The 10,894-nt window shown below is 63.3% G+C and overlaps 1 protein-coding gene across 1 annotated transcript; it reads right to left on the bottom strand.

The window, feature by feature from the left end:
- Positions 1 to 1,459: 1,459 nt before the first annotated feature.
- Positions 1,460 to 10,072, bottom strand: TWF2 (twinfilin actin binding protein 2). Its single transcript, XM_087824548.1, has 9 exons — positions 10,016 to 10,072; positions 6,536 to 6,613; positions 4,385 to 4,563; positions 3,921 to 4,016; positions 3,608 to 3,712; positions 3,346 to 3,471; positions 2,616 to 2,766; positions 2,395 to 2,516; positions 1,460 to 2,021 (listed from the first exon to the last, which is right to left on the bottom strand). The coding sequence occupies exons 1-9, from the start codon at positions 10,038 to 10,040 to the stop codon at positions 1,854 to 1,856; spliced, it is 1,050 nt and encodes a 349-aa protein (XP_087680674.1). The 5' UTR covers positions 10,041 to 10,072; the 3' UTR covers positions 1,460 to 1,853.
- Between the last annotated feature and the right edge of the window lie 822 nt (positions 10,073 to 10,894).

Genomic DNA, 10,894 nt, shown 5'->3' with positions numbered 1-10,894 from the left:
CCCACCAGCCTGGTCTGGGTCGCCATCCTCTCTTGCCAAGACCAACACAATTGCTGCCTCCTCACAGGCGGCCTGCTTCTGCTCTCATGCCCGCAGCCTATTTACATTTGGTCCCAAGTCGCAGTAGGTTCCTCCTCTGCTCAGATCCCTCCCTGGTCCTTTCTGGGGTCAAAGCCACAGTCCACACAGTGGCCAACAAGGTCTTGTAGGATCTGCCTTCCCCTTGCCTCCCTGTCTCTGGCCGCACTGGCCTCCTCGTGGTGGTTGGACACACCTGTGCACTCTCCTGCCCCAGGGCCTTTGAACATACAGTTCCCTCTGCCTGGAAGCTCTTCTCTCAGACACTCCCATGTCACCTCCGTCGCCTCCTTCACGTCTCTGCTTGCACTCGCCCTCTCGATGGGGCCTTCCCTGACCTTTGTATGGCCTCGCACCACTGAGCCCCTTTTCCATCTGTTTCTTTGTCATAAGTTTTTACCAACTAACATACCATATCCTTGCTGTTTCATCTGTTCTATATGGTCTTACTGCCCGGCTGGAATGTCAGCTTCCTGAGGGCCAGGATCTTTTCTGTCTGTATCCCTAGGGCCCAGCCCAGTGCCCAGCACATAGTAGGTGCTCAGTCTTTGTTGAACCCATGGCTCTCCTGCACTCACCTCTGGGCAGGTAGAGAGTGTTGTGTCTGAGTGATGACGCGAGCACACACACACACGGACTGGACGCTCCAAGATTTCAGACACCCAGACACACCAGCCATGCCTCAGCCCCACCGAGGCTGGGAAATCTAGTGGGCAGAGCTTCCCTAGTGTGGCAGCAAAGAATGTCCCAGGGAGACCCACTGCCCCCAGGGAGACCCTGTCCTGCTCCCTTGACCTATAAATGTGACTGTGTTCCTTACACAATAAAGGGACTCTGCAGGTGGAGTTACGCGTTTGAGAAGGGAAAGTACCCTGTGTCACCAGGGCGGAGGGAAGTGACTATAACCGGAGACGTCCTTTCTAAGGCAAAGGTCGAGGGAGAAGCGACCACAGGAGCTGGGGTAGTCGAGAGCATCAGAATCAGACGCTGGGCCCCGGCTCTGAACATGGAGAGAGGGGGCCTCTAGCCACTGGGGAAGGCGAGGAAATGGGTTCTCCCCGGAGGCCTCCAGAGGGAACCAGCCCTGCCCCTGCCGACGCCCCGGTTTTAGCCGTGAGGCTCATTCCTGACGGGACGTGCAGGAGCTGTAAGAGAACACGTATGTTGTTTCAAGCCAGTGAGTTTGTGAACTCAGAGCAGCCACAGGAAACCAACACAGCAGCTCCCCATGCACAGCAGAGGTTGGCCACCTCCCGGCTGAGCTCCAGGCAACAATGGGACCTGACTGAGGCTGTGCCCTGGCACCCACGGGCACAGTTACACACACAGGGCCTCCCACTGCCCAGAGCCGGAGGTGCTCCCTCGGGGCCAGACTCAAAGGTTGATTTAAAAATATTTTATTCTTTAAAAAATACAGCATTCAACCATCTCTTCCTGCCGTAACCCTACCCCTTGTGGCCAAAGGCTTCTGGGCTGTGCTGGGACCCTTAGTCTCAGTTCCCTTGGAGGCCAAGTTCATGCCAGGGCCTCGGGACTGCAAGCAGGGTCCCTAGACACCCTGGGCACATGGATGGGAGGCAGGGAGAGCAGTGGGGGAGGGTCACAAATGCCAGCCCAGTGGCCCTGGAAGCTGCAGGAGCAACCGATGACCAGCCCTCCTGCCCCAGCAGAGGTGACCCTGCCCCGGAGCCCAGGCTGGGAAGGAGGGAGGTGACAGGGAGCGGGAGGCGGGCGGCCCTACAGTCCACACGCCAGCACGGCTCCGGCGCCGCCTCCTAGCTGTCCTCCCCGTTCTCGCCGGGGCCTCGAATGAGGCGCTTGTGGCCCCGCTTGCCGCCGGGGCCCTTGGGCTTGGCAAAGGCCTGCTTGAAGGCGTGCTGCTTGGGGTGTACCTCGTCATAGAGGAACTCAGCCGTCAGCTCGGCCCCGTCACCGATCTCGATCTGCGGGGGGCAAGGCAGTGTCACCTCACTCCTGGAGCACCCCCTTCATCTATCACACCCCATCTTGGGGTCTCCTCCCAGACACCCCCCACCTCGAAGGCTACCTCCAGGGACACAGAGCCTGGGGCCTATTGCCACGCACGCTTCGGTCACCCCTGCCTTCCGGACCTGGGGACAGGAGACGCGGGTGCCGGGGCTAGGGCCTGTCCAGGCCGTTGGCCAGTGGGGCAGCCTTGGACAATGCATGTTACCCCTTAGGCCTGTTTCCCCACCCATCCGACAGGCAGCAGTGACCCCTGCTCTGCCACTGTCTCGGGGCTCCCACGCCCCATGAGGAGGGTGGGGTGACGGGGACTGGGGGATGGGCGCCCACCTTCTTGGCGATCTCCAGCTGGAAGTCCTGCTCCACGGAGTCGAGGAGGCGGCTCTTGCAGCTGGAGTAGAGCATACGCTCCTTGATGCTGCACTTGTACCCCGGCATCGAGTAGATGAACACTGCGGGGACAGGGCGGGAGGTGAGCGGGGCAGCCCACTGCTGCAGGCCCGCCCTGCTCCCGCCCTGCCTGAGAGCGGGACCCCCCTGAGGCCACTCACCCACAGACTCGAGCGGGTCGCCCTCATGGGTGTGCCTGTAGATGAAGAAGTGGTAGCGGGCGGCCTCCCGAGGCACCCGCGAGGGCAGCTGGGCCACGTCCGTGGGCTCGGTGTGCACCAGCTCTATCGTCTCCCGCTCCAGGTCCAGCTTCTGCCGAGGGAAAGGGGGATGTGAGGGCATCGGACCAGGGAGTGGCCAGGCCCACCCACCAAACAAGAGTTCCGGAGGCGGGTGGGTGGGCGGGCTGGCAGGAGCTCACTGCCAGGATGCCCCTCCCCAGCAGCCACCTGCCTAACGTAGCCCCTTGGAAAGTTCTGCGGGAGGAGGTCCCACTAAGAGTTGTGGACAGGACAGTGGGAAGGGCCTTGACCTCGGGCCAGCCCACCCTCAGGGCCAAGGCCTCTGGGGTGGCGAGTCTTGGAAAGGAGGAACCATTCTGCTTGAGAGGGGACAGCCTGGAGACAGGAGGGTCAGGGGTCTGCAGACATCAAGTCTGGGACAGGAAGGGGCTCAGAGCTGAGGGGCAGTGAAGCCCAGGGGTGAGTATGTGTATGCAGTGTGGAGGGAAAAAGGGAAGGATGGGGGTGGGGGAGACAAGTGTTCCCATGGGTGCGCAGGTGAGCCGCAGTGGGCAGGCCGGGGGGTGTGGGTGTGCAGGTTTGCACGCGTGTGCGAGCAGGCAGGCAGGGGCGCCGTGTGCCGCGTGTGCCCGGGCAGGAGCGCACCCACCAGCTGGATGTAGTTGACTGTCTTCTGCTTGAGCTGCTGCAGCGCCCGCTGGGCCTCTGGCTGCAGGGGGAAGGCAAGGCCCTGCAGCGTCTGGTGCTTGCTCTCCACGCTGATCTCTGTCTTCACCTGGGGGCAGGTAAACGGTGAGCGAGGCTCTCACCCGCCCAAACCAGACTGCGGCCCACCCAGGGAGCACAGGCCTGACGTCACCTGGAAGCCCCCGACTTCTGCCCACTCCCACCCCATGGTCCGGTGCACCCACCTCATTGATCCGGATCTGCTGCAGCTCTCTCTCGGCCGAGGTCAGCGGGGCAGGCGCCGCACAGGACGACAGGTGCTTCTGGTACCCAGCAAAGGACAGGTCGTCCTGGCCGGTGGATGCAGAGGCATAAATGGGGACCTCGGGGCAGGCTGACAGCAGCCCACTGAGCACCCCAGCCTGCAGCCCCCGGGCTCTCCCAGCCCTCCCCACTCAGCCCCAAGCCTCATGCCCACTTGCTCTGTGACCCTGAACCACGTCCCATCCTCCGTGAGCCCCTGATCCCGGCTCGGAGGGCCCTGGCCTGGGGCACTACCTTCACAGTCCCGAAGAGCTCATCCTTCACGTGGCCGCCCCCAAACTCCTTTTTCACCGTGGCCCGTGTGGCTGCATACAGCATCTTCAGCCGCACCTGAATGGCAGGGGACAAGGCGTGAGGCCCCTCCAGGCAAGGCTGTCTCTCTAGCAGGCAGGAGCCTCTGTGTGGGGCCGGTTACCTCACTGAGCCCCCCCCCCCAGAGGGCGCAGCAGGGAGGGAAGGAGGCGGCGGGGTGGCTCGGACGGCAGGGGGAGCCCTTGCCCAGCCCAACCTGTGACTCCTAGAGCCCGGCTGATGGGGCGGGAGGGCTGGAGGCGACCCCAGGGCCTTGTCCCCTCAGGCTGCCCGGAGCAGGGCCTGATGTCTGTCCCCTGACTCCCCAGGGCTGGGCCTTGTTGCCACACTCAGACCCAGCTTCCCCTTTCCCTGATCTTGGGACGGCCGGGAGCCCTGGAACTCACGGGGGAATTGTCAGGCGACCAGGCGAGGAAGAGCCACTCGAAGCCCTGGGCGTTCTTGGAGTCCAGGCGGTAGAGCAGGTAGCAGGGCTGCTGGGCGTCCAGGAGCGGCAGCACAGCCCTGTCGTAGTCCTGGTCCCAGCTGCCCCCCGGCTCCCGCGACGCACCCAGCGTGAGCTGCTCTGGGGGCAGAGGCCGGGTGAGCCAGGCGCAGCCATGCCCCACGCCCACCCCGACCGAACCTCAGACCTGCAGGCAACCCCTCCCCACCTTCCTCTGGAGCCCCCAAGTCCCTGAAGGACAAGGCTGTGGGACTGAAGCAGCGAGGAGTGAATGAATGATGACAACTGCCCCTAGAGGCCGCTCCCGACACACACACACACACACACACACACACACACACACACACACACACACGGCCCAGAGGCTGCCTAAAGGTGACCCGACACAGACCACCTCCCGAGACACACACACACACACACACACACACACACGGCCCAGAGGCTGCCTAAACGTGACCCGACACAGACCACCTCCCGACACACACACACACACACACACACACACACACACACGGCCCAGAGGCTGCCTAAAGGTGACCCGACACAGACCACCACGGGAGGATGCGCAGATGCGTGCAAACAGCCGCCAACAACGCGGGCCCCTCACGGACACCCACCCACCGGCTCACCTCCCGCCCCCCTGCTCCCTCAGCCTGGGGCTCCCGTAAACCCCAGCACAGCCTTCTCAGAACAGAGGGGCTCAGGCCGCAGGCCACAGGGACCCACGGGGGCAAATGCGTGGGAAAGGGAAATGGGGGCACCTGCCAAACACCATAAAAACAGTGACCCTGTGGATGCCCACCAGCTATAGTCCCCTCCCTAAAATGTAACAAATCGGAAGCAGGCACCTTGCAATGCCTGGGCTGCAGGCCTGCCGCCTCCCTGGCAGGTGCACAGGGGCCCAGGCTGGAGGAAAAACTGGGGTCAGGGGATAGTCACTCCCTGGCCAGGGGTCCTGACACCGGAGCACCAGGCCCTCCTGATGGGGGCAAGGGGCCCCAACATGCCTGGCCCAGCAGCCCAGCCGCCTCTCTGCGGGCCTCGGCTCCTCGCCTGTCCTCTCACCACTCGGATGGGATCAGGGCCGAAACCAGCCGTCACAGGCTGTCAGCCCCAAGAGCACTATCAAGGCTGTTTAATTTGCTGTCTGCATCTTCAAACTGGGGAGTTTTACACAAGAAGTGAAATTCATGGTTTCTCTAGAAAAATCAGGAGCTGGGCCACACTCAGCTGGAGATGGGCAGTGGCTGCCCGCTGGGGGGCCTGGACCTTCATGGGCACTCCCCGCTGTCCCAACAACAGTGTGAAGAACTGAGACAGGTACGAGTCCACCCAGAGAGTCCTACTCAGCAACTGCAGGGACGTCCTGTCTGGGCAGACTTGGCTTTGAGCCAATTCAATGTAGGAAAAGCCACCTGGGCACCAAGCCCATTCGGGGAGCCCCCTGAAGGGCCCACTACCGCATGGCTGCAAGGACCTGTGGGGGGCCTGTCCATGCCCCAGAGTCCACACCCTCATCTCCAGGGAAAGCCTCTCCCTCCCCCTACCTCTCACCCCTCCCCCTGCATAAGCCCCGAGGTCCACAGGGTCCAGGCCAAGGCCCAGCCAAGCCTAGAGTTCACCCATCTCGATCTCAAAGAGAGCTGGACACAAGTCCCTTTGCCCCCTTGTGGGGGCATTTTCCGAGGGTAGGGCCCCGGCTTCTCCTGGGGACCCCCCTGGCCAGCAGCCAAGCCAGTCTAGTCCTGCCAACCACAGATGGAGGTGAATAGCTTTGGCCACATGGGGCAGAGCCTGGCTTAGCTTATTCCTTGCCCCCCACCCATCCCAGCCCAGCCCTCTACAGCCTGTGTGAGGTGTGGGGGGCTGGGCATGACCCCAGGACTAGGCCTTCCCTGCTATCCGCTCAGCTTCAGTTCCCTGCTCTTTTTAATAACCAGGCCACCTCCAGTGCTCTCCTACAAGGCACCTTCCATTCCCAGATGGGGAAACTGAGGTCCTGAGGGGACTGGAGGTCAACATCCCCCCACCTCCCAGAGAAGCAGCCGGGTCCAGCACCCAGCCTCCGTCCCGGCTCACTGGGGGCACTCACCATCCTCAATGACGACTTTGATGAGCCGTACGGAGCCATCCCGCGCCTTGGCAAAGAATTCCTTCAGCTCCTCGGTAGCTACAAGAACGAGGAACATGGTAGCGATGAGCGGGCGGAGCGAGTGGGGTGGAGGGGACACGCTCAGGGCCTGCTCTGCTCTGCGGGGTCTGGTGGCTGAGCTGGGAGCCGGGTTAAATACGGCCCCCCATGTGACTGGGAACCCGAGATGCCAACGAACATAAGCTCCCAAATTTAGCCAGCAGAGGTGGCAGGCGAGTGGCTGCCTGGCTGGAGGAGCTCTGGTGACAGGGCCGCAGGGACGGCACAGCCCATTCAAAGACGGGGCGGGATCTGGGACAGGCCAGGCCAGTCGGAGGAAGGCCCAGCCCCGGGCTGGACTGGGACACACTCAGTACTGTCATGGCCACAGACAGAAACACACGAACAGCTCCCCCGATGTGCAATGACCACTATGCCCATTAACACACGTGTGTACACACACACACCCGTACATGTTGCATGTGGCAACAAACAGGTATATTCTCAGCCCGGCATGTGTGAACGTAACACATCAATGTGTGCAGATGACAGAGGAGTATGAATGTAGCCCCCCCCCCAGCTGAGCACACACTCAGCTGGTCTAACAGACGGACACACACATTTAGACATGCACACGCCCAGCCACAGTGCCCAGGGTGCTAACACACACCCGAACAGCAAGTACAGGGCTTGGCAATGACAGGTTTGCAGGCAAAGGAGATAGGAAGTACACATAGAAACACAGCCATGTGCACACACAGCCCTGCCAGGGGGCAGCAAGCTCCCAACCCCAGGCGGTCGGGAAGGCTTCATGGGGGAAGAATCGCTCCTTCAGGAACACCCCCAAACAGATCTTGTTTTGTCCTTGGGCCACAGAGCTGGAAGGTGACAGCCAATGACTGCGAACCCAAGTGCCTAGGCGAGGATCATGGTCAGAGCTAGGGAACCATGGGAAGTCCCAGACCCACTGTGTTTCAGGGAGAAACCAAGGTCCAAGTAGGCATGGGCCCAACGCGGTCTCTGGGTAAAACAGGGCGAGCCAGCATGACCTTGAGGCTGCCCGGGGGTCAGGAGGTTTCTGCAGGAACACAGTTGGAGGGCTGAGGTCAGAGAATATTTATAGGGCCCGCGGCTCGGGGGCGGGGGGGCCTTTAGGAAACAACCCTGGTCCTGTCCTCAGGTGCCCCTCATGCAGGATGACCCCGAGCCCGAGACCTCCGCTGTGCACCACCACCCTTCAGGGCCGCTGGATGGGCCAGGTCCCAGCTGAGCCCACAGGTCCTTGGTGCTCAGAGCAGCAGGGCATGGAGACACAGCCCCACTGGGCCAGGGCAGAACTACCCACCTGCAGAGTCCAAGCAGGTCCCTGATGAAGCCCTGGCCTCTGGGGCACCACCTCTCTCTCTCACTGCTGTGTGACCCCGGACCTTACTGAACCTCAAACTCACCTATAATGTGAAGCTCACACTCCCCAAATGCAGAAGGCCACGGAGAGGAGTGAATGGGACAAAGTGCTCCGTAGCAGGGCCTCTACTAACAACATGTCAGTTTTGTCACTGTAACGACAGCAGGGCCGGCTGTGCTGAGTTGCTCCTTTTGGGAGGGACGGCCACCAAGAAGCTCTCCCAAAGGAGAGGCCGACAACGTCCCTTCTAGTATTACCAGGGCAGTGACACCCCAGAAAGGGAAGAGACAACCCCCCATGCCTCCTCAGCCACCATCAATAATCCAGAGGCCAGGCCTGGGACACCTGAGCCTCCATCATCAAAGATTCATGCCCCCCACCCCCCATCCCCGCTGCCTTGCCCACCCCCCACCGGAGAGCCTCAGGTTTCAGGTCCCTCCCCTGCCCTGCTCTGAGGTCAGCAGATTCACACCTATGGCCAGGACAGGGCTGGCACCTGGGTGTCCAGGGCAGTCTCTCTTCCCACCTCCCCAGGCCAGAAACGAAGAGTGGGCTGCTCACAGGCAGGTGGAGGGCCGGGGCGGCCAGTCGGGGTCCCAGTGATGCCCTGGGCAGGCCTGCCTCACCGTTTGGGAAATGAGAGAGAGGCAGAGCCTGGACGACAGGACCTGTCAGTCTGGAGCTCAGAGGAGGAAGCCTCGCTTCCGATCCCCTCCCAGTTGGAGGCAGCAGCAATGACCAGACAAAAGGGAAGGAAAGCACAGTGTGCAACTGTTCCCTTCCGAGGGGCTGAGTCACGAAGCTCCTCCTGGGGAGAGACTGGCCCAGCTGGGGGGACCCTGGCCCTGACCCAGGCTCAGGCCTGCTCTGGTCCTGTGGGGCGGGGCCAGGGAAACCCTCTCACGGCTGTCTGGCCAACAAGTGGCCACAACCACAAGCCAGCTGAGATCCAGGTGGTCAGGCCGGTCGATGGTGGCCCTGGTGTGTGAGAAGAGTGGCAGATGGCCAAACCACCAGGCTCTCTGGGCAGGCAGCCTTCCCAGGCCAGCGAAGGAGGACACTGAGGCCCAGGTAGGGTCAAGACACCCAGCTCCCGGCCACTGCTTGTCTCTCGGCCTGTCCAAGGAAGAAACTGAGGCCCTTGGGGGAAGGAGGTGATGCTCTGGTTTAGAGAAACTTGGACTTGGGAGGAGCTGGCCTGGAGTCTCTAGGGCAAGGACCCTCCCCCCAAACCCCATATTTGGACCCTGTTCTGTGTTCCCGACCTGGAACTCTGGCTGGGGCAGACTCAGAAGATCAGAGTGGCAAATAGGGGGGAGATCTGAGGTCAAGGTCAGACCGGTCACTCTCCCCATCCCACTCTTAGGGCTCTGTCCCGGGGTTTCCACAGCCTAGCTAGCAGGTGTGTGGGCGAGTCCTGGGAGGAGCCAAAGGTCAGGGCCCCCTCCTCAAACAGACACAAACCCATGCAACCCACACAGGGACACATCCGGCACATGCCTCCACGGTGACAAATGCACCCTGAGATGCAGCCAGATCGTGCACACAGACACCCACAGACCGGTGCACAGTCACGAAACACTGATGTCTAAAGACGATCCCACGTCACTGTGTCCATTCAACCAGCCCTTCGTGCATGGGCACCCCGATGGGCACACACGGGGCTGTACACACAACGCAAGTGCACATGCGTACACACTTCCCCAGATGTGCGCATCCGGATACACCCACCCCAGAAAGGCACAGAAACCCATAAATGGGCAGACACTGGCCCCTCCACCCCCAGATGGGCACACGCGACACAGAAACTTCCGCCCCAGCTGCGGACCCACCTGCACACCCACTCCCACCATGCACCGCGAGCCCCCTCCCCAGATGTGTCCACCCGGGGGACCCGCGGCTGCAAAAGAGAACAGGAAGCTTCCCGGGCGGGTGCCTGGGAGCAGAGAGGCGGCGAGGGCGCCGGGAGGGGGCGCAGCCCGGGGAGACCCCGCGCCCCGCCCGCGCCCCGCGCGCGCCCTCGCCCTCGCCCTCACCGTGGATGCCCGTCTGGTGCGCCATGGCTCCGCGCCCTGCTCCGCCCGCGCCCTCGGCGCCCTCGGCTGGCTCCGCTCCGCCGGCTGGGACCCGGAGGAGGCGGCGGCTGCGGCGGGGCCGCCCAGCCTCGCGCAGCTTCCCGGGCGGTGCCGCAGGACCCGCCCCCGCGCGCCCCGCCCCCACGGGCGCGGCCCCGGGGAGGCGGGGCTTGGGCGGCGCGTGCGCACGGCGCGCCCCTGGTTCCGGGTGGGCGTCGGGCCGGGAGCCGGCGGGGCGTCCGGGCGCCTGCGCGCGCCTCCGTGTGCCGCGGGGCGGGGTCCCCGCCCGGAGCCGGTGCGCCCCCGGCCCGCTGGGTCTGCAAGCGGCGTGGGACCCGCAGGAGCCCCCGCTTGTGGACGGGAAAGGGGTCCCCGGGTGGGCGGGCGGGCGGGCGAGGGTTCGGGCGGCGGCCCTGGCCCCGGAGGCCTTTCCCGCGCGCCTCCTGCGGGGCGCTGGGCAGCACAGCGGCGGCCGCGCCCTAACGCGGGGAGCCCGCGCTGACCCTCCAGGCAGGCCGCCAGCGGTGCGAGGGGCCTCTGGGAAGGAGCGAATTTGAGTGAAGGCCTGGAGGTCTGCCTGGCAGAGGGCTTTCCCCCTGGGGGGGAGCTGCAGGTGCAAAGGCCCTGAGGCTGGAGGAGGGCCAGAGCTCGGTGAGTCGGCGGCGCGTCCCAGCTCCTAAGGAACTGGTTCTGCGCCAGGCAGCCCGGCCTTGTCTGACATCAGCCCCTGCCTGCTGCTCCCGGCCAATCAACAGTGTATCTTCCAGACACAGTCTCATCGCTGTATCCCCGGTGCCCAGCGGAGGGTGAAACACCAAGCCTGCCTCTTGCCATAAACAG

Source organism: Miniopterus natalensis, chromosome 15 (genome assembly GCF_054644295.1).
Source record: "Miniopterus natalensis isolate mMinNat1 chromosome 15, mMinNat1.hap1, whole genome shotgun sequence".
In the NCBI taxonomy this organism is placed as follows: Eukaryota; Metazoa; Chordata; class Mammalia; order Chiroptera; family Miniopteridae; genus Miniopterus; species Miniopterus natalensis.
Note: the sequence above shows the minus strand (reverse complement) of the source record. Positions and strands in the feature narration are given on the sequence as shown.

Coding starts and splice junctions, on each gene's coding strand:
- TWF2 (XM_087824548.1), bottom strand. CDS start 10,040: ATGGCGCACCAGACGGGCATCCACG. Junction 6,614..10,015: donor GCACCAGACGGGCATCCACG/GTGAGGGCGAGG, acceptor TCGTTCTTGTAG/CTACCGAGGAGCTGAAGGAA. Junction 3,472..3,607: donor AGCAGATCCGGATCAATGAG/GTGGGTGCACCG, acceptor ACCTGCCCCCAG/GTGAAGACAGAGATCAGCGT.